Genomic DNA, 23784 nt, shown 5'->3' with positions numbered 1-23784 from the left:
TTCTATGAAACTTATTGCCCTGATATTTAAAAAAAGCACAAAGTCATCAAGAAAATTACAGCCTAGTATCCTTTGTGAATATATACTCAGAAGTCCTCAAAAAAGACCAGGGACTGGGGTCGGCATCATGGCTGGGTGGTTAAGCTCGCACTCTCTGCTTCAGGGGCCCAGGGTTTCACTGGTTCAGGTCCTGGGTGCAGACCTAGCACCGCTCCTCAAGCCATGCTGAGGTGGCGTCCCATGTAGCAGAACTAGAAGGACCTACAACTAGCATATACACCTATGTACTCGGGGGCTTTGGGGAGAAGGGGGGGAAAAGGAAAATTGGCAACAGATGGTTAGTTCAGGGCCAGTCTTTAAAAAGAAAAGGAAAAATGAATTCAGCAACATACAGAAAGTATGCTCCGTGACCCAATGGAATGTGTCCCTGGATCACAGTGTTGATTTGACACCCAAAAGTCAATTGTAATATACCATATTAATAGACCAAACGGACCAAAATTACATGATCTTTTCAGTAAATGCAGAAAAAGCATTTGACAAAATCTAACACTTTTCATTGTAAGAAAACATTCAACAGACTAGGAATGGAAAGGAATTTCTCCAGCTAATGAAGGGCATCTTGAAAAACCCACAGCTAACATCATACTTAATGGTGGAAGACTGTCTCCTTTACCCCTGGGATCACTTCTATTTAACATTCTACTGGAGATTCTAGCCACGGCAACTAGCCAAGGAAGAGAAAGAAGCATCTTGTTTGGAAAGGAAGTAAAGCTATCTCTAATCACAGATAACATTATTTTGTGTATAGAAAATCTTAAAGAATCCACTAAAGTCTGTTAAAACTAATAAATGAGTTCAGCTAGGTTGCAAACGTTAATATCAATATACGAAAATCAGTTATCTTTCTATACACTAGCAATGAACAACCTGAAAATGAAATTAAGAAATTAATTCCATTTACAATAGCTGTAAAAAGCATAAAATACTTGGGGATAAATTGAACAAAAGAAGTACAGAACTTGTACACTGAAAACTATAAAGGAACATTGTTAAGCAATTTAAAGATCTAAAAACATGGGAGGACGTCCCATTTTCATGGAATGGAAGACTTAATATTGTTAGGATGGCAATACTCAACAAAATTCCTATAAAAATACCCCAATTTGGGGCTGGCCCCGTGGCCGAGCGGTTAAGTTCACGCGCTCCACTGCAGGCGGCCCAGTGTTTCCTTGGTTCGAATCCTGGGCGCGGACATGGCACTGCTCATCAAACCATGCTGAGGGAGCATCCCACATGCCACAACTAGAAGGACCCACAATGAAGAGTATACAACTATGCACCGGGGGGCTTTGGGGAGAAAAAGGAAAAAATAAAATCTTTAAAAAAAAAAACCCCAATTTTTTCTTTTTACAGAAATTGCCAAGTTGATTCTCAAAATCATGGAAATGTAAGGCAGCCTAATTGCCAAAACAATCTTGATGATAAAAACCAAAGTTGGCTGACTCATACTTCCTATTCAAAACTTACTACAAAATAATAGTAATTAAGATGGTGTCCTACTGACATAAGGATAGATGTATGCATCAATGAAATGTAATTGACAGTCCAGAAATAAACCGTTTTGTTTATGGTCAATTGATTTTTATAAGGGTGCCAAGAATATTCAGTGGGAAAGAAATAGGTCTCTCATAAATGTTGCTGGAAAAACTGGATACCCACATCTAAAAGAATGAAATTGAATCCCCTACCTCACACCATGCACAAAAATTAACTCAAAATGGATCATAGGATTAAAAGTAAAACTCTTAGGAAAAAAATAGGAAGAAATCTTTGTGGCCTTGGGTTACACAATGCAAAATTGTTAGGGGGGAAAAGTGACGTATTGGACTATGCCAAAACTAAGAGAAAAATAGTAACTTTACAGTGGAGAAACCTGGTGGAAACCACCTTGACCAAATGCTCAAAGAAATGGGCTGAGGATCTGTATAAACACTTCTCCAAAGATGTATAGATGGCCAATGGGCACATTAAAAATTGCTCAATATCATTAGTTATTAGGGAAATACAAATCAAAACCACAGTGAGATATTAGATACCTATCTACTAGGATGACAAAACTAAAGACAACAGCGAGTGTTGGCAGGAATGTGGAGAAATTGGCGCCTTCGTATGTTTCTTCTGGGATCATAAAGTAGTACAGCCACCTTGCTAAACAAGTTGGCAGTTCCACAAAAGGGTAAACTTAGACTTTACCATATGATCCACTCCTAGTTATATACCCAAGTGAAATGAAAACATAGATCCATGCAAAAGCTTGTACATGAATGTTCATAACAGCATTGTTCATTATAGCCACAAGGTGGAAACACCCTAATGTCCATCATTTGATGAATGGATAAACAATATGTCATATATCCATACAATGGAATACTATTCAGTGATAAAAAGGATGCTACAGCATGGATGAACCCTGAAAAATATTAAGCTAAGTGGAAAAAAAACAGGAAAGACCATATATTGTATGATTCCATTTGTATGACATGTCTCAAATAGACTAAGGGCTGGGGACAGGAGAAAATGGGGAATGATTGTCCAGGACTTCTTTTTGAGTTCATGCAAAATCTTGTAAAAGTAGATTGTGATGGTGGTTACACAGCTCTGACTATATTAAAAACCATTGAATTGTACATTTTAAGTGGGTGGATTTTATGGTATTTCAATTATGTCTCAATAAAGATGCTTATTAAAAAGGTAGCCTTCTCTTTTATAATGAATTCTGAAAAGAACTCTAGACAACCTGCAGTTTATAATGACAAGAAACTGTTAGCTTTAGCATAGATACTTGAGTTAATTTAGTCTCATCTAATTTCTCCTCCTCTTTTCAGTGGGGTATCTACTAGCTAGGCAGCATGAGTAAAAAATGGATCATCTTCTTTATTTGACTACTAACTAATCACAGTATTTGTTTGGTGCTCAGTGTTTACAAGGAAAACCAACCATCTTGTTTCTGTTTTGACAGCCCGGAAGCTTCTCTGTAGCAAAGTGTAAGGCCTCTCCATTCCTATTTAGCATAGAGGGATCTTCGTATTTCTTGACTTTTGACTTTCGTTGAATGTTTTCAGAATTTTTCCCTGTGTTCAGAGTCCCAGTTCTTGAAACATCTGGCACCTAAATAAAAAAGGAGGAATGCTGAAACTATTGGGTAAAAGTTTGATAAGAAACAAGATTATTTTCATAGTCTCGAAGTGTCTCCCCCCAGATTATTTACTGATTATGAAGAGAAAAATAGTAACCTTAGAGTGGAGAGACACCTGGTGAAAACCACTTTGACCAAGTGATCAACGTTAACATTACGAATATTGCCACAAAGTGAGATGATGTTACTCCTGATAATGATACACTGAGGAGGACCACTTCTGTGGTTCTTTGCCAAAGTGCCTAGCCTGGATCTAATCATGTGGAAGCATCAGAGAAGCCCAAATTAAGCAATATGCAACAAAATTGGCTCATAGTTTCCTAAAAAGTCGAGAAACACAAAGAAAGGATAATGAGTTGTCCAGATTAAAGAATAGAAAGGCACGAGAACTAATTGCAATGTGTATTTAATATGGGATTTGGAGAAAAGAAAGTATAAATGGACATTATTGAGAGAATTAAAATTGTGTGGAGGTATTTTTGGGAGGGTAGTTGGGCAAGGATGCTACTGGAATCTAGTGGATAGAGGCCTGGGTTGCTGGTAGATGTCCTAAAGTACACAGGACAGTTCCACACAACAAAGCATTATCCAGCTCAAAATGTTGATAGTGTGCTGTTGAGAAACCTTGGGTTAGATAATAGTATGGTATCAGTGTTAATTTGATAAGTGTACTGTGGTTATGTAAAAAAATGTCCTCCTTATTCAGAAATGTTCATTGAAGTATTTAGGGGTAAAGGGACGTGTCTCCAACTCTAAAATGATTGAGAAATATACATACACATGCATGCACGTGTAGCAACTAATAAAGCAAATGGGGCAAAAGGTGAACAACTGGCGAATATGGGTAAAGATTATAAGGGAATTTTTATATTGTTTTTGAAACTTGTCAAGTTGGAAATTATTAAAATTTAGCATTTCCCCTAAAAAAGAACCTGCCGAGTGAACAAAGCTTACATAAACTCCTTGTTTTCAAAAAAAAGAGCAGCTGAAGTCTATTGTTTATTCAGATACTTCAAGACTAGCGCTCTGAAAAAGAAATTTTCTGCATAGTAAAATAGAATTTGATATTTTCTCCAGTTTCTTGAGAAAATTTCTTGTGAAGTAATGCTTCAGGTCTTGAGGCCCGTTGAAATTGACTTTCATGAAAGTAGACGATATGTGTTTAGGACTTGGGTAGATGATAACATATGTGGAAGTAGAAAGTAGTTAGTCATAATGTATTGGGCTTCTTTTCTTCACCAAAGCATCAAAAGCAGATGTTTCTAAACATTGTAAATATTCCATCTTTACGACATGTCAAGATTTTGTTCAGAGAAGAAACCTTACTGTTTTTGAAGACTTCGATTAGCTTTACTATTTCCAAGGGTCTCATACAATTAGAATTCTATGAGACCAGCCCACACGTACCGTAAGGTCCAGGATCTGGTATGGAAATGTTAGTAACCAATGCTAAAAGGAAATTACACAATTTCTTATTCCTCTATAATGTGCCTGAACTTTCTGGAAGAGGACTTGTCAGAGCATTTGCTTCAGCTTTCTTGTACTCCAAACCACAAATCAACTTGACCATTTCTGGGGCATACAGCTTTTTCCAATAAAATTTAAAAAACAAGAAACTGTCCATGGTATTTTTAGGACAGTAGGTGCTTTTTAAGATGTTCTGCTGTGCTCTTTCATTGCAAGCCTTTTCACCCATTGTATGCTGTGATGAAAGTGAAACCAAAGAGTTTGCTCACTTTATTTTATTTTTTAGTTCTTTTTATAAAGGAATTTCCAACTTAAAGGGTAGATTTTCTTGAACTTCTGTCTGAAACTTTCATAGCATGCTGGTGATAACTGTTACGATAACTTCATTATATAGAGTAGCATCTTGTGTTACTCTAACTTCGTAGGTAGAAATTAGTAATATAACTTATTTTTATAACTTTTTTTTCCTCCATAATGACAGTTTTCAGTATAACAGGAAGGAAATTGAAGAAAAAGCTTTGTCTTGGTGGTTAGTTTATGTTCACAGACCCCTCAGGTCAGTTTTGGGCTGTGATCAGAAATTTCTTCATTGTGTATGAAGATTGGGCGAAGGGGTTGTGGTGAAAAATTATTTGACAGCACATTAAACAGATCACTTTCTTTTGGTTATATAAAAGGAAAGTTTATTTTTGTGGGGAATAGGAGATGGGTAGAAACCACCAATAATTAATTAATAGACTTCAGGTTGCCTTTTAATGATAAAGGATTAATGACTGTTTAACTGACTTAATTTCCTTTGGTTAAAGTCAGCAGTGATGTGGGTGTCCATGTGTATAATGCCTGATTTTTCTTTATTTGCAGACCATGAAGACTATGACCCACAAACTGTGAGGCTGGGAAGTAGATATAGTCATGTTCAAGAAGTCCAAGAACGGCTTAACTTCCTTAGGTTTGTTTTAAAGAATTAGTGTTGCTCTCTTTAAGACACAGATAAAGAATGCCAAGTTAATATGCTGTATAGCTAGGTCTTTGTTAGGTGGCCTTTTCCCCTTGGCACTTTTTATTTTCCAACATGGAGATCATTACCTAAAAGTCACAGAACATTTCCCTATCTGTTCATTATTAAATATTTTAAGTGACTGGCTGACTTTTAGCTTGTCGTCTTCACAGTGTTTGAAGGGAACACATTTTAAGCTTTTGTATAGACTTCTGTTATTCATATTTGCTTACGCTGAAAATGCTTATTTTTTAAAGAACAAATTTTTGTATTTTGACACAACTGACTAGAGAACCATACTGACCTTAATGATATCATAGACACTGAGGAAATGGAGCCCAAAGGCTGCTGGACCAGCACCCCAAAAGAGTGGTTGAGTCCTGTGGTGCCTTGTGTATCCTAGCAGTGGCTGACCAAGGCCGTCTGAAGTCATGCGTTAATGCTGTTACTCTGATGGCGATGAGGAAAAGAGGTCTATTGCCTTAAGCCGAAGCTAAATGTAGTCCCAGACTAGATTTGCTCAGTGATGATTTAGCTTTTAATGATAACACCCTTATAGATTTGAAATTAAAACTTTTGATGCTGAGAGGTTTCTTGTGAATTCAGAAACCACATCATATAGCAAAAGAGCTTATTCAGATCATAAGTGTGCTAAGGGAACTGCGCAGATTAGATCTATTATGTTTATTATTTCAACACACTGGGGAATTTTCTCCTGGGCTGTGTTAATTATGGGCTCAAGTTTATTGAACTGTGTGCTTACTTTTTGGGAAACATTTACATAGGTAGTTAAATAATTTTAACTTCAGGAAAAACTCTAGCCACCAGATTTTAAGAAATCTGACATTTTGTTTAAAATGAAGTGTTTTGTGTGTGTCTGTTTTGTTTTTCAACCACCTGGATAGAAGGACCTACCTCCCCAGATTGAGAATCACTGCCATAGTGAGCCATTGTTACTGATTGGTGTATGTTGTATCCCTTAGATTTCCTAGAAGAGAAAAGTTGTTAAGAGTTCCTTTTGCTATATTAAAGTTTGGAATCAGAAGACTTATTCTAGCCCCTGCTCTATTAGTACCTGTCTACATGACCTACCGCAACTCAATCAACGAAAGAGAACTAACTTCAGCCACTGTACACTCGACCTGTGTTAAACCCTTTACATTTGCATTGAATCCTCATAGCAATGCATTCAGGGAGGTATTATGCCCATTTGATTAGTAAGAAAGCTGAGATTCACATTCTTGTTTGAAATCACACAGCCAGTATGTAATGGCATTGCACTGTGCAACCAAATCTGACTTCAGAGGTTGCGCTCTTTCTATTCAGTGATTTTTCAAACCTACCTTGGAGCCTTAGGCTTCTAAGGAGCTTCCTCCAAGGTGTCTGAACAAGCAGTGGAGGTTTTGTTCCCATTTCTCCATTCTTTCCTCCTCCTGCTCTTCCCAACAACTGGAGCAGCTCTGCTTTCATTTTATACGTCAGACTTCCAAATGGAAGTTTTGCTTGAAAAAAGTTTTCTGCTGTTGTCTTTAAAAACGGCAATTAAACTTTGAAAACAACTGTACGTGCGTTTGATCATCACATTGGATCTCAGTTTCTTCTCTGTAAATTAGAGGTGGCAAGGTTAGGTAGGACTAGGTGCTAGAAGCCACCTTCAGGGTCTGCAATCCTGTGAGAATATCAAAGACCCTAGGATTGAGACCTCAAAATGCTTTGAAATGGAGAGGACATTAAGTACATGCCCCATACTCTGTAACTGGGTGTGGAGCCACCATAGTGTTAGCCAAAAATTATTTGTTCTCACAATAAAATGAGGTGTTCTCTTTCTTTGTCATTCAAAGATAATGGCAGGCAGGGCGGGCGGATGAATGCTAAAAGAAATAGAAAACTTAATGAAGAAAGAGAGGTTAGTTGTAACAGAATTCACTTTCATTATTGTCATATTTTAATGAGCAAACCAACAGTCACAAAAAAGACCCTAGAGAACATCACTGAATAATCGATAAGCCTCCTGTTGAATATTGACATAAAAAGTTTAACTCATGTGTAGGTTATTGTGCTTAATGTGGCCAGATACTGAGTGATGAATATTAGGTCATCATAAAGTATTAAAACTGAAGCAGTTTTAACTCTTAAATGTCAGTGAGTTGGTATGTGTGAAAGTGGCTTGGTAGAATACCTCATTCTCCAGTGATGTCGTGTAAGCAGAATGCTAAAACGCAAACAGCGTATTAAACGTGCTTGCAAAAGGACTGGTTTCAAAGACTAAACTTTAAATTCAAGAAACAAATCTTTTATTCATTTTAGGTGCAGTCATCTAGCAGAATTCCTGGCACATCGTAGGTGCCCAATATGTGCTTGTTAAATAAATGAATTAATATGGGGTACTTGTTTAGTACCAGATAAAGGTTGAGAAATAAGTTCTTTTAAATGTCAATGAGAACTGACATCTTTTTACCTGTAGTTAAAATATAATTGCGGTAAATGGTTTATATTTCGCTTATATATATATATAGATAGATTGTCTTTCAAGATAAAAATTATGTATGTCTAATTGCTAATTTTTTATGTTTTACCAAGATTTTTATTGAAGGATGGCCAACTGTGGCTGTGTGCTCCTCAGGCAAAACAAATCTGGAAATGCTTAGCAGAGAATGCAGTTTACCTTTGTGACCGTGAAGCCTGTTTTAAGTGGTATTCCAAGTTGATGGGGGATGAACCAGACTTGGATCCTGATATTAATAAGGACTTCTTTGAAAGTAATGTGCTTCAGCTTGATCCTTCCCTATTAACTGAAAATGGGATGAAATGTTTTGAGCGATTCTTCAAAGCTGTGAATTGTCGAGAAGGAAAACTAGTAGCAAAAAGGAGAGCATATATGATGGATGATTTGGAGTTAATAGGATTAGATTACCTTTGGAGGGTAAGTGGAAACTAGGAACTTTGTAGACAGTTGTTTCTGATGTAGTTTTTCAAATAGGTAAGGAATCACAATTTTGCAAGTAAAGTTTATGTATGTATGCTGCTCTGATGCTTGTCCCAGGAGGTGGTGGATCGTTCATCTTTATACTATTGTTCATGTCATTTGTCATCGGGTTTTTTCTTCTCTCTCTCCCTTTCCCTCCCTCTCCTTCTGCCCCACTGCTGCTCCTTTGTCTTGACTTAGAATCTGTCTGTTCCAGATGTGTTTAGAAGTGCACTAACCATACAAATCTTTCATGCCTCCCCATGGAAGTTATTGTTCTTCCCTTTTTTCATTCAATGTGGATCTATTTCTTCTCTTCAATGTTAATTTTAGGGTGTTATACATTTAATACTAAAATAAATAGAGGACAGAGAAGAGAAGACGACTTAGAAGGGATTATGATTGTCTACTTTATTGGCACTGTTTAACTTGGTATTTCTAAGTACCTGAGGGAGTAAAATGTTATCATCTATTTAAGGGTAATCTTTTCACTTTTGTAGTAACATATATATATATATATTTTTAATAGAGATATTATTGATGTAGAACATTAGTTTAAGGTGTATAACATAATGATTCGATATATGTATATATTAGAAGATGTTCACCACAATACTGGTTAACATCCATCGCCACATATAGTTACAATTTGTTTTTCTTGTGATGAGAACTTTTAAGATTTACTCAGCAACTTTCAGATATGCAGTATAGTAGTATTAATTATAGTTGCCGTGCTGTACATTGCATCCCTAGGAGTTACTTGTTTTATAACTGAAAGTTTATACCTTTTGACTCCCTTCACCCATTCGGTCCACTCCCCAGCCCCTGCCTCGTAACCACTGATCTGTTCTTTGTATCTGAGTTTGGTTGTTTGTGGGTTTTGTTGTTGTTTTTTAGATTCCACGTATAAGTGAGATCATGTGGTATTTGTCTTTCTCTGATTTATTTCACTTAGCATAATGCCCTCAAGGCCCATTCATGTTGTAGCAATATACGATTAATATATTATTCCTATCTTTAAAAATATGTTCTGTTCACAGCAGTTCATATTATTCTTTGGATGGGAAATATTTTTCTTGCAAACAGACTAAGATGTTTACTGTAGTATTTGATTGTTCAAACTTTTTTTTAAGTGGTTTTCAACATATTTAAACAACAGAAACCCTTTTTAAAAATCAAAATTTATGTAATACTCCAAAATGTAAAACTAATTGAAGTAACAAGGGAAAGCCCTTGTTTTCCTGCTCCATCTGCCTGTGCTTCAGCCCCTGCCCCCTCCCCAAGCCTATTACAGGGTCAGCCCTAAGACACTTACGCCAAGCCCTAGAGTTCCACATGTAGTTTGAAAACCACTGCTAGAATTAGATGAGTGCTAAAGATCTGTAGAAATGGAATAAGTAGCCTTTTATACTAAGCTATTTCATGTAATCTTTTATTTCCTCTTAACCAATTTGAATTCCTCCTTTAACGTCTCACAGCTTGGCTCCCAAGGTGTTCAGTGCACAGTTAAATAATAGTGGTAAAAGCATATTTTATCCTTACTAAAATGTGTCTTCTATTCTTAAATTCCTTTATTGAAAGACTTGAGTTTTGCATTTACTATTCTTCCTTTTGGTCTGTTTTCACACCTTAATTTTACTTGATTTACTTGGTTATCAAAGTCAGTCTACCCTTAAATTATTGAATACTGTATTAGAAATAACTGAGGGTATGGTTTGAATTGAATTAAACCCATTTTAGTTTGATGCCCAACTGAAATATTTCTTGAAAGGTATTTACGCTTGAATCTTTTTGAATCTAGGTCGTGATTCAGAGTAATGATGATATTGCCAGCAGAGCTATAGATCTCCTTAAAGAGATATACACAAACCTTGGTCCAAGGCTGCAGGTCAATCAGGTGAGTATTGAAGTGCATTAAAACTTCCACAAATTCGAATTCTGATTGAAGAACTCTTGCTGATAAGAGTTTTTCCTTTAATTCAAAGTTAACTAGAAATTGTTTGTTTCATCTCTTATTAAAATATACCTAAAATATTTGGTTCATATTTCAACCATACAAAATGCTGTCTAAGTGAGTGTTGTTTTGGTGCTTATCTTGAAGTGATGGTTTTGATAAGGAGGGCGGATATTCTCAGTCTACCCTCCTTATCCGTGGGTTCTGCATCCATGAATTCAACCAGCTACAGATCTGAAGGCCTACGATGGTTGTGTCCATACTGAACGTGTACAGGCTTTTTTTTCTTTTCTTTATTCCCTAAACAATACAGTATAACTACTCACATAGCATTTACATTGTATTAGGTATTATAAGTAACCTAGAGATGACTGAAAGTACACGGGAGGCTATGCGTAGGTTATATGCAAATACTGCATCATTTTCTGTGAGGAACTTGAGCATCCACAGACACCGAGGGGCGACTGAGTATAGCAAGAGGTTTTGACTGAATTTCTTTTGATTCTAACACCGAATCCTCAAGTTCATTTTTGGGGTATCTAGTTTATACTTGTTAACTTACATAACTCTAGCTTCCTTTGACAAAACAGTGTGTTTTATTATCACTATAGACTGTCTGGTTAAATATGGTGTGGTTTATTGAGAGCTACCTCTAAATTACTTGTTCCCATCATTAATGTTTATATATATGTTTAACTTTCACATTTCAAAGCAACTTGAACTCTTTATTTGACATATTGCTTGTAGGTTGTGATCCATGAAGACTTCATTCAGTCTTGCTTTGATCGTTTGAAAGCCTCATATGACACGTTGTGTGTTTTGGATGGTGACAAAGACAGTATTAATTGTGCAAGACAGGAAGCTGTTCGAATGGTTCGAGTATTAACTGTGTTAAGAGAGTATATAAATGAATGTGACAGCGATTATCACGAGGAAAGAACAATTCTACCTATGTCAAGGTTTGTGAATAACTGATCACTGATCTACTAGTTCTGTTTCTTAATTATTTGGTATTTTCCTAGCCATTTTATCTTCAGAAAGTGACAGTATACAGGAAAAAGGAGACTGGGGAAATTTTTTGTTTTTGAAAATGTTGATGTCTTGCCCATTAAAAACATTTGCATCTTATAGAATCTTCTTTCTTTTTTTGTTTTTGCTTTTTTTTTTTTGCTGAGCAAGGTTCACCCTGAGTGAATCTGTGTCAGTCTTCCTTCATTTTGTATGTGAGTGGCTGTGGACAAGTAGTGTAGATCTGCCCCCAGGAACTGAACCCGGGCTGCTGAAGCAGATTGCATTGAACTTAACCACTAGGCCACAGGCCGGCCCTTAGAATCTTTTTAATGGTAGACCTTTGTTTGTTTTCCAGGGTCTGTTTTGTGTGTTCCTGTGTGGGTTTTTGTAGGGCATTCTCACTCATTAAGACTAGTCTGCTCTTTTCATTCTTTTTTTGCCTTGACTTTATTGCCTGTGAAGTGTCATCAGGGATATTTCGCAGTTGAAGTGTTTTGATGCAGTTTGTTTACACTGTTACAAATAATAGAATAGTCTTATGGAAAGTAATTGGAAAGAGTTCTTAAAAGCCACCTTGAGAAGATAGCCAGTAAAGCAAGAAATATTTTCAAATGGTCTACTAACATTTCTCCTAAGGTCTCACCATTTAGTAATTCAAATAGTTATAATCTAGAGATGTCTATAGAATGAGTGCCATCAGTATTTGTTTTAAAGAGTTCTCTCTCTTTCTTTCTTTTTTTTTTTTGGAGGAAGATTAGCCCTGAGCTAACTGCTGCCAATCCTCTTCTTTTTGCTGAGGAAGACTGGCCCTGAGCTAACATCCATGCCCATCTTCCTCTACTTTATATGTGGGACGCCTACCACAGCATGGCGTGCCAAGCGGTGCTGTTTCCGCACCCGGGATCCGAACCGGCGAACCCCAGGCCGCCAAAGCAGAACGTGTGCACTTAACTGCTGTGCCATCAGGCTTGCCCCAAGAGTTCTCTTTCTTAACCATGAAATTATTTAAAGTCACTCCTTGAATATCATTTTTATCTTATGCATCTTGCAAGAAGATTATATAGTAACATAAATATCATTTTGGGGGATGAAGTTTGATATTAAGACTTTTTCAGAAAAAATGTACATCTTAGCATTTTTGTTGTTAGTCTCAAGATGAAGTTTATCTTCCACATTTAAAAATAGTGAGTTGGGATTTTATAGCATAAAAACATTGATGTATTACTCACGTCTCTGTTTTAATTTCTTAAAACTTAGACTCCTCATTTTCTGCAACCATAGGGACAAGAGTAACAGCAATGGAATATGATTGTTGTGTTTTGAAGATTACTTGTGGTACTTGTAGTTGAAAGGAGCAATAGATTTTTTTTCTAAGAACCTAAAAATAAGTATCTTCAACTCACTTCTCTTGTTTAATAAGATATTCAATATTAAATTCCTAGCTTTATTTTCTTTACAAGAAGCTTTGAAAATCTGCTGAATATAATGTTTTCCCTTTTTTTCCTCCAGAGCTTTCCGTGGTAAACACCTCTCCTTTATAGTTCGATTTCCAAACCAGGGCAGGCAGGTTGATGACTTGGACGTATGGTCTCATACAAATGATACAATTGGTTCAGTACGACGATATATTCTCAATCGTATTAAGGCCAATGTAGCGCATACAAAAATTGAGCTCTTTGTGGGCGGTGAACTGATAGATCCTGCAGATGATAGGAAGTTGATTGGACAATTAAACTTAAAAGATAAGTCGGTAAGTATCTATAATTAAATTTTCAAGAAAATCAAGCCTGAGACTTTTTCATTTCAGTATTCATCTTTCATTCAAAAAATGTTAGTTGAGTATCTGTTATATCTGAGGCTCTGTATTAGGTGTTTGGATTATAACACGAAATAAGACAGGCATCATGGTACCTACAACATAGCAGAAGAAAGTAGTTCTAAAACTATTTAAGTGATTATGTTAGACAACATTTATGGTATTTCTAGAAGTATAGGGTGTAGTTTTTTTATTTCTTGGTATGTCACTAACTTTTGTATATTTTTTTCTTGTCTTTGATACTAACATAGTATATCATTTTCAGCTAATTACAGCCAAACTTACACAGATAAGTTCCAATATGCCTTCAAGCCCTGATAGCTCTTCTGATTCCTCAACTGGATCTCCTGGAAACCATGGTAATCATTACAGTGATGGTCCTAACCCGGAAGTGGAAAGCTGTTTGCCCGGGGTGGTGAGTAGATAGTTTTGAACTACTGTATGCAAGGCATTATGCTAGGTTCTTCAAGAACATAGAAGTATGTAGAATAGTTTTTTTCTTAAGCAGCTTATGATTTAATGTGAGAAAACATCAAATAACTGTACAGTTAACCATCAACTTCAGAATGGATCCCTCTGAAAGGGGATTTTAACTTGGTTGAGATTTAAAATGACGTTTCCCTGTAGATACAGTATTGCTATGTTTACAGAAAGTTAATCTGTTATACAACTTAATTATAACTATTGAATATGTAAATTTAGAGAAATACCACTGTGTTTTGTATTCATACCACAAAAATGAATCCTTCTTCAGAATAAGAATTTTAATGGCTTTAATAATACCAGCCACTCCAGTGTCAGAAGGATTGGCTCCCTACAGCAGTTAGGTTAGGAATTTAACTATTACTGGGCATGGCAGCCTTTTGTATATACAGAGTCTAACTTGTTTGTATGAGAGAAGTAGTTTAACAAAATAGTAAAAGAGCTATCACACAGAGATTACTGGAGTTGCCTTGGATAATGTGTTCAGTCTGCATCACGAAGGATTTGTAGAGGTGAGAAGATAGGGAAGGCAAACCATTTCAGAGCAGTGGAGATGAACAAACAATTTATGTGTGGGCTCTTTGGGGGACGTATAATTTACAGGTAAATATTTTGTGTATTTTATATTCTAGATAATGTCACTGCATCCCAGATACATCTCTTTCCTTTGGCAAGTTGCGGACTTAGGCAGCAGCCTGAATATGCCGCCTCTTAGAGATGGAGCAAGAGTACTTATGAAACTTATGCCACCTGGTAAGAATTTCTTTAAAAAGAATAATAATGTTAATAAAACACATACTGGACAATAATGGGGTATGTTAGCAAATTCTGTTCCTAGATAGAACATGCTTTGTGGTATAGACCAGAATAGGAGTTGGCAAACTATAGCCCACAGACCAAATCCAGCCCACTGCCTGTTTTTGTACAGACCATGGGCTAAGGATGGTTTGTTCGTTTTTAAATGGCTGAAGAAAAAAATCAAAAGAATCATATTTTTTGTTTCATGAAAACTGTATGAAATTTAAATTTTAGTATCCATAAACCAAGGCTTATTGGTGTACAGCCATGCTCAGTCACTTACATACTGTCTATAGCTGCTTGTATCTTAAAGCAGCGGAGCTTGGTAGTTGTGGCAGAGACCATGAGGCCTACAAAGTCGTAAATATTTACTGTCTGGCCCTTTACAGGAAAACTTTGCTGACCCCTGGACTATATTTTGGGTCATGTGTCGTCTATAGCATTGTTCCTTTTTTATTCCTTAGAAACACCCACTTAACTCTTGACTCCCACATCCTCCCAGCTTTTGTTTAAATTCACATTCAGCATTTTCATTTTCAAGAGTGTGAAAAGTAGTTCACTGGAATGCTGACACCTTTTTTTCCTGGATTTCATAATTTCCCCTTTTCAGTGTTTTGATCTCTTTCTTCACCTTTCCTATGGTGTATCCCTGTCACTGGCTCTTAGGCCTTTCTTGAGGTTCTCTCATTTTGCTGAAGCATGCCCTCCTGCAGTTATCTCAGGAAGGGCACATGGGAGATAGTTTTGTTTTTTGTTTTTGAGATATTGCTTATCTGAATGTAGCTAAAACCTCACATTTGATTCGTAGTTTGGGTATAGAATTCTAAGTTAGACGTTCACCCTGTCTACTTGGTAGTGTTGCTGGTGTGAAGACCAAAACCCACCTGTTTTCTGTTCCTTTGTGTGTGATCTCTGTTTCTGGAAGTTTGGGCTTGAAATTTCATGATGAGATGACTTGGAGTAGGTCTGTTTTGTGGTGGGCCTAGAGAGTCCTTATTTGTGGGAGAGATGTATTCTTTCTTTGCTCATTTTCTTCTGAGCGTTTTGCTTTTTGTGTGTCTTTAAAATGTCTATGACTGTGGTGTTGGCTTGACTAAATCTGTTTTTCTTACCTTCTCTGTCTCCTTTCTCTCATTAACTTTATTCCATCTTTGGGGTTGTTTTCTTAGCTCTTTCCAGCTCTTCGGTTGACTTTTCGCACCCAGATATTCTAGTGTTAAATTTCCCTTGCCTTCCTCCAAGTGATCCCCTTCCATATGATTTTGTTTTCCATGAACACATTTCAGTGTTTCTGCTCTAATATATGTTTTCCTCCAAAACCTAATGTTTTGCAAAATTAGGCATTAAAAGTAACAGGGTTTGTTGAAAAAAAGAGAGTTGGGGCAGATCATTCAATTCTGTACAACTTAAAAAAAAATTTGTTTCTTTTTTAAACGTTTACAACCTTACAGAAAAGTTGGAAGTACAATTTAAGAACTTCTTTGAGATCCATGTGAGAGTAATTGGCTGGTCTGATGTCCCATCGCCCTTAAACACTTTATTGTGTATTCCCAACAAACAAAGATGTTTGTATAGCCAAAATGCAGCCGTCTAAACCAGGGCGTTTAACATTGATTCATTACTACTATCTAGTTAGCAATCCCCATTAAAGGTTCTTCAGTACTCTCCTTTAGAGCAAAACGATCCAATTCATAAATCATGTATTGTACTTAGTTGACATGTATCTCCTTAGTTTCCTTCTGGAGTAGTTCCTCATTCTATCTTTGACTGTCATCACCTTGACAGTTCTGAGGATTATAGGCCAGTTATTTTGTAGAATATCCTTCACCTTAGATTTATCTCTTTTCATCATGCTAAGCTTCCCATAGGCACGAGGGAACGCCACAGAAGTGAGCCTCTTTTCTTCCCAGTGCTTCCTGTCACGTGGGCAATTTCAGGTTTTCCCTTTACTGCCGATGAGCACTGTGGATCGCTTGAGCATTTGCCATGCTTCTCCACTTTAAAATAACTCTTTTCCCTTTCTTATTAAGTATTATGTGGGGAGGTACTTTGAAACTGTTTATGCTGTTCCCCATCAGGCTTTCCATTTGTTCTTTCATTTATAACTCTATAAACTCATGGTTTCCTGTTATATTCAAAAGGTTATAATCCATCACTATGATTGATTTAGATGCTCAAATTATCTCTAATTTGGCCAGTGGGAGCCTCTTCAAGCTGATTTCCGTGTTATTTTCACATATTCCCGTCATTCTTTGAGCACTTGTGTGCTTTCTGGCTCACGATCTTCCAGCCTAACATCATGTGCTCTCTCTGCCGCAGTCTGCAGTGAGCCGTTTCTCTAGGGAGCCCTGGTTGCTTTTCCTGGAAAATAATATTTAGAAGGGAAGGCCTGAACACTATTGTGCTCATTGCTATTGGTATGTTGCTGCTCCTGGGCTCTCGTTGGATAGAACTAAGCAATATGTGTATGTACATCCACATTTACATCTGTATTTTATACATCCATCCATATGTATACACACACATATGGATACATAGATTAAAAACTCATATCATAGAGTCATACCAGTTCCTTCAATTCAAGTCTGATATCACAAGGTTCATTTTCGTTTTCTCCTTTTCCATATTTGTAACTCCCTTCTCTGACAGTGAACAACCTGGGTCCCGTTACCCTTTAATGTATTTTCCTATTTAATCAGCCCTCCTTATGTAATCAGTCATCTCTACAGCCATGCATTTCTCTGTGTGGAAGGACTCTGGCTTTCAGTTTATCGAGCGTGTGTATTTTATATTCATTCATGCTGAGCCTCACTGCACCACATGGACACCCTCCTCACTCTGCCTGAGTTGAATCCTCATGCTGAGCTACCCCATTGTTTGTATTTTCTTCCTCTCCTACTTGGCTTCTTAGTCGCTACGTGGGAATGTGCCCCACCGTGTGGACATCCTCCTCACCCTGCTTGGGCTCTTACACCCTAGGCTAGGCAGCCCTTTCACATCGAGTTTAAACAGGTTGCTAATAAAAATAATTAGTATCTTCGGTGGTAACTTGGACAGCACACGCAGGTAGTTCATTGTGGCCGAAGGCTGCCTCAGGAGATAATAAAAAGACATGAAACCAATAAAGAGAAAATGCTGGCTTGACAGTGCTGAGATAATACAGATGGAAGAGGAACTCTGAGACAGATGGGCTACCATTAAGGTGGGCACAGCACAAGGGAAAATCTGCCAAGAGTGTTGAAAGTCTGGAAGTACACCTTCCAGGATGAGCCCCAGGTCCAGGTGCTCACTTTTAATTTTCCTGGAAGAGAAAAAGGGGTTCTTCCTGTGCAGCTGCCAGGCTGAGGGGTTTTTGTTTGGTTGGCTTTGGTTTTAGTTGTTGTTGGAAATTACAATTCTTCTCCTGCCGTACTGACTCCCATTGCCTGGGGACAATCACATATGAACACACTTCACCATTTTACTGACATGGTTCTATTTGCCAATTGAAAATGAGCTAATTGGGGTTCTGGAAACACATGTTACCACATAACAGACTGTACTTATTTCTCTGGAGGCTATTACTGATAGATGTTTTATTTGTTTTCTCCTGTTTCTTGCATGTCTCTTGTGTTCAAACAGGGTTTTTTTTCCTATTAAAGAAAACTTTTTCTATTGAAGTAATTTCAAACTTACAAAGAATAGTACAATCTCAGTTACCCTTCCCCAATCAATAGTTAACATTTTGCCATAGTTGTTCTGTTGTTCTATGATAGGATTTTTTTCTAACCTTTACAGAACAAGTTGTAAATACCGTATCTTTTTATCCGTAAATACTTAGTGCTTTCTAAGAACAAGGACGTTCTGTTATTACCACAGTATTAAACAAAATCAGAAAATTTAACATTGGTACATTACTATTATCTGATTTACAGACTGTACTAATATTTTACTACTTTTCCCAATAATGTTCCTTATAACAGTGTGTTCTGGTTGAGGGTCCAATTGATGTTCATACATAGCATGATTAGTTAGTATATCTCTTTAATCTGCAACAGTTCCTCAGTCTTTGTCTTTTATAACCTTGGTGGTTTTGAAAAGCACAGATCAGTTTGATGTCGAATGTGTCTCTTTGGATTTTGTCTGTTTCCTGATGATTATATACAGGTTGTGCTTTTTTTTCCCTCCCCAAAGCCCCAGTACGTAGTTGTATATTCTAGTTGTAGGTCCTTCTAGTTCTTCTAGGTGGGACGCCACCACAGCGTGGCTACTGACAGACAAGTGGTGTGGTTCCACGCCCAGGAACCAAACCCGGGCCACTCAAGTGGAGCGTGCCAAACTTTAACCACTAGGCCATCAGGGCTGCCTCAGTTGTACGTTTTTTGACAGACTGCTAATGTGATGCTCTGTCTTCCTCAGAGCATCACACCAGGAGGCGCACATATCAGTTTGTCCCTAATGGTGACATTATCACAGGTGACTTAATTGATGTCTGCCAGGTTTCTCCTCTGCAAAGTTATTTTTCCTTTTGTGGGGAGATGCTTTGATACTCTGTAACTTTTTCCTCATCAGACTTTTACTTACTGATTTTATCATTCATTGTGATTACTGCCTGAATCAGTTTTCCTATGATGATTGCAAAATGATTTTGTTTTAAGTTGGTTGTTCTTTATGCATTTATTAGTTGGTATTCTATAAGATAGAGCTTTACCTTCTCCCCTATTTGTTATGTATCATCACTATTTACTCATGGATTCTTATTTTATCCATTGGACTATAATCATTATTTATTTTGTTGCTCTTGTCCCAGATATGGTCAGTGGATGGACCCACTGTTTTTTTACATAGACCCAATGCCCTTTTTATATTGCCTCATCATTTTTTGAGTACTTTCTTACTTTCTGACACAAGATGTTTAAAGCTCTTCTAGTACTTTCTGTATCCCAGCCCTGGAATCAGCCATTTCTCCTTTTGGCGAGAGAGAGGATATTTAGAAACCAAAATCTGAGGGCTAAATTGTGCTCATTACTACAAGGATGTCCTTGTTTCTAGGTCTTTTCATTGGACTGAGGAAGTAATACACACATCTCTATCAATTTTTGTATCTGTCTCTATTAGGAAAAAACAAACATAGATTCATACTGGTGTTAATCCAGCTTCTTGGTCTTTCTCCATTCCATATTTGTACCTATCTCTACATTAGTGAGGAATCTGCTCCCCAACCTAGTTGATCTTTTCAGGGATGGGGGGGCACAGAGTAGAAACTCGCTTCTTATACAGACCTCAGCCACTCTGTTTTTAGGTCTTTGATTGATCTGTAACTTCTCAAGTACCTGTTGTTTTCATACCCTTAGATTTTCTAGAATTTGGTGGGGTGCTAACTTATGCTCTCCTCCTCCCTCTAACCCCGCAAGTGCTTCTTGGTTCAGCTGAGCCAGCTATCTACCTTCTATCCCCTCTGCTCCTTCAGTGATTCACTGACATCTCTCCAGTGTTCCTTCGTCTCCTGTTTGTTTGTTTATCCTTTTGAGTTTATATATTTTATATTCACTTATTCTCATTTTAGTGGGGTTTGTGGGTGCATTGCTGATACGGTTCAATAATTGGTCCAGTTCATTTTTAAAACTGTCTTGTTTCCATTATCACCTTTTTCTGAAGTAAACACCCTGTTGGCCTTTCCCATCTTGCTTTCTGATCCCTGTGGGACAGATTCAGTTCAAATATTACTTAGATTCTTGATTAAGGTTTCTCTCAACGATTTAATTTAATCCTTTTCTGTTGTATTGTTTAGAATTTGTATTTTATTTACTAGTAGCTGAGTAACAGTTGTTGCTTTATGTATGCAAATTCAACCTTCAGAACGTATTTTAACATAGACCCACTTCAGAATCCCTGATCTTGTGATTTGAGCATAATGCCACCAGATGGCAGGAGTGAGCTCTCGCCAGGCAGCTCAAGCAAGAAACTTGAGGGTGGTTTTTTTTTTCATATTTTATATAGTCAAAGTATAGTACCTAAATTTGAAACAGCCAACTTTGAAATAGCCAGTAATGATTGTATTATAGTAGACAAATCATAGGCTTTGGACTCAAATGGACTTGAGTGCAAATCCTGCTTCTTCTGGTTGCTACCACGTGGCCTTAGACACAAATTTTTTTAGTTTTTCAGAGCTTCCTTAGCTGTAAAACTGGCCTTAATAACTACTTCATAGAATCGCAGGGACTCACTGGGGTGATGTATGGAGAACCCTTAGCCCAGACTGGTATTTAATCAGTATTCAACAAATGTTAATTTACTCTGTGTCACTGTCGTTGCTGCATACACGTCTGAGCGAGCACACACACACTTCTTTGAGAAAGGAAGCAGGGGCTCTCTGAAAAGGAAGTAGGTATAAATTTTGTTTCTAGCTATGTAACATTTGGATAATCATTTAGTGTTTGTGCACGTGTGCGTGTATTTTAAAGTGGGGGGGGGACCAAGATGGAATTAGTAGCTTTTTTTCTAGTCCTTAGCTTTACCTCTGTTAGTTCATTCTGACTGCCTGAAGTCAAGCACTTCCATTATGATTTACGATTAAACTTAGAACTTTTATAGTCTTCTCTGTAGGTAATTTAATCTCTTGTAACCTTCACTGTACTCAGGCGCTCCTGTAACCTTTCTGGTACTACTTACATCTGGAAAACAGACTCTCGCTTGATACTGAGTGATTAAAACGTATACTGCGATACCAAGCAGAAGGACTTGCTTTTCCTCTTCAGAGCTTTTTTTTTTTCCCTAGAAGTTTGGTCTGACTAATATCTTAAAATATGCCAAAGTCTATTATAAGCGCTTTACACTTGTTCCCTCATTTAAACCTCACAACGTTCCTCTGAGGGAATTACTATTTTTATCTGTATTTTAAAGATGGGAAAACTGACGCACAGAGAGAGTAAGTTACTTGACCCAGGGACACGTAGCTTAAATGACAGTTCTCAGGTTCAGATGCATGCACTTGGGCTTCACAGTTTCTGCTGTTAACCCGTGTTACTGCTCATCATTTTCTATACTTTTAAATAATCCACTGTTAGAATCATATAATCGATTAGGCTAAAATATCTTTTAAAAACACTAGAAAGGGGGGCTGGCCCCGTGGCCGAGTGGTTAAGTTTGCACGCTTTGCTGCAGGCGACCCAGTGTTTCGTTGGTTCAAATCCTGGGCACGGACATGGCACTGCTCGTCAAACCACGCTGAGGCAGCGTCCCACATGCCACAACTAGAAGGGCCCACAATGTCCCGGGGGGCTTTGGGGAGAAAAAGGAAAAAAATAAAAAATCTGAAAACACTAGAAAGGAATAAACTAAAATCTTAACTATATCTGGATGACAGGATTATGGGTGGTTTAAATTTTTCTGTTTTCCGTATTTTGTAAAGTGAGCGTGTCTAATCAGGGACCTAAAATGCTTTAGGTTCGTGAATGCTAAAGGTCGAATGGCCAGTACTGATGATTTGGTTGAGATCCCTCAGGTGAATAAACTATAATCCAACAAAATGAAATGATTGGCTTAGAATTTACTGCTTCCTTTTCTTAGAGCTCTTATTTCTTTTCTCCTGCTCTCTTTTGCTTCCATCCTTCACTGAGAATATTTTTCACCGAAGCAGGACATTCTCAAATATAACATATGAATTGGTTTGTTTTTGGAGAGTAATTTGGTTATGTGTGTCAGAAGTCTTGGATCTTGCAGTTCTTTCTGCTCTCAGGTTTTTTTTCCTGATGAAATAATTGCAAAGATTTAGCTGCTAGGACCTTTAAGTAGTAAAACAAAATTGTGGAAAAAGCCTAAATGCCCAATAATAGAGATTAAACTTGGTATACTGGTAAAAATGATATGATGTCATTTTAACCGTTAATTAAAAATGAAAACAAAGAGGAAGATTGGCAACAGATATTAGCTCAGGGCAAATCTTTCCCTGGGTGCAAAAAAAAAATGTAGGAGATGAATATTTAATAACATGAGAAGATATTCACAAGTGTTACATTATAAAAATTTAATATTTCATTTAGTTATATGTCACTATCCCTTCAGAATAGGGAAAACCAACAATTTTAACACAAATTGAAGATTTTTTGTATTTCCAGGCCTGTAAAAATTAGCTCACCCTAAGGAAATTATAGTAATTTTCAGTTATCATCTTTATTCTTCAAAAAAAGCTTTTACTTAAAAAAAATTCTTGTTTATCAAGTGGTGTTGTAGTCATAGGGCATTTACTTTGGGAATAGTTTGATTATCAAAGTACTTTCTAAAGTTGATTGACTGTTCTTAACTTTTGAGTGTTGGTATTATCTGTCTTTTTTTTTTCTTACTGTATCTTTTCACTGTGATTTAAAAGAAATTCATCTTTTAATATTATGACCAAAAAAAATCAAAACTATGCTTACTCTAAGGCGAACATTAGGCACTATGCATTTTTTTTTTTTCTTTTTTTTTTTTTTTTTTTTTTTTTACTATTTCCTTTTTAAGGTTCCGTTTCTAGGATACCACTAAGCCTCTTTGAGTAAAACAAACCGGTTAATACATAGTGTCATGGAAGTGAATAGTAGAGAAGTTGGAGAGCAGAGCTTGTCGTTTTTTCTCTTTTGGTATTTTCTTCTGTCTCCAGTGGCTGAGGAGAGCATGTAGATTTGAGGTCCGTGAGTAGCAGGAGACTGATTCCTTTGTGCTTCGGTTGACTGATGAAGGAGCCCTGCTGGATTTGGATTTTGATTTTTTCTTTTTTAATCCAGATCTGGTTATGTCTTGAAGTTTGAGCCTATAACTCAACTGAATTGATTGTTACTCCATACTAAAGTAGTCTTCAGAATATCAAAAATGAAATATTAGGAGCATATCAATTATGTTTTGTTTATAAAAGACTGTCTCTTTTTTCCTTACAGATAGCACAACAATAGAAAAATTAAGAGCTATTTGTTTGGACCACGCTAAACTTGGAGAAAGCAGCCTTAGTCCATCTCTTGACTCACTTTTCTTTGGTCCTTCGGCCTCACAAGTGCTCTACCTAACAGAGGTTGGTTTTTTCCTTTTAAATTTATTTCATGTTCTTTAAATTTGACCTTTTATGTGGTAATGTGAAGAACAT

At 37.0% G+C, this 23784-nt stretch overlaps 1 protein-coding gene across 4 annotated transcripts in view; it reads left to right on the top strand.

The window, feature by feature from the left end:
* USP9X (ubiquitin specific peptidase 9 X-linked) overlaps positions 1-23784 on the top strand; it is a 147624-nt gene that overhangs the window by 81568 nt on the left and 42272 nt on the right. For all 4 annotated transcript variants that reach the window (XM_046673909.1, XM_046673907.1, XM_046673908.1 and 1 more), the window contains exons 15-22: positions 5528-5615; positions 8244-8586; positions 10430-10525; positions 11330-11541; positions 13103-13343; positions 13675-13824; positions 14525-14645; positions 23582-23712. In XM_046673909.1, coding sequence (XP_046529865.1) covers positions 5528-5615; positions 8244-8586; positions 10430-10525; positions 11330-11541; positions 13103-13343; positions 13675-13824; positions 14525-14645; positions 23582-23712 — 1382 coding nt within the window. The remainder of the gene's footprint in view (positions 1-5527; positions 5616-8243; positions 8587-10429; positions 10526-11329; positions 11542-13102; positions 13344-13674; positions 13825-14524; positions 14646-23581; positions 23713-23784) is intronic.

Source organism: Equus quagga, chromosome 10, assembly GCF_021613505.1.
Source record: "Equus quagga isolate Etosha38 chromosome 10, UCLA_HA_Equagga_1.0, whole genome shotgun sequence".
Taxonomy (NCBI): domain Eukaryota; kingdom Metazoa; phylum Chordata; class Mammalia; order Perissodactyla; family Equidae; genus Equus; species Equus quagga.
The sequence above is the reverse complement of the archived record's forward strand: the minus strand, read 5'-3'. Positions and strand labels throughout refer to the sequence as shown.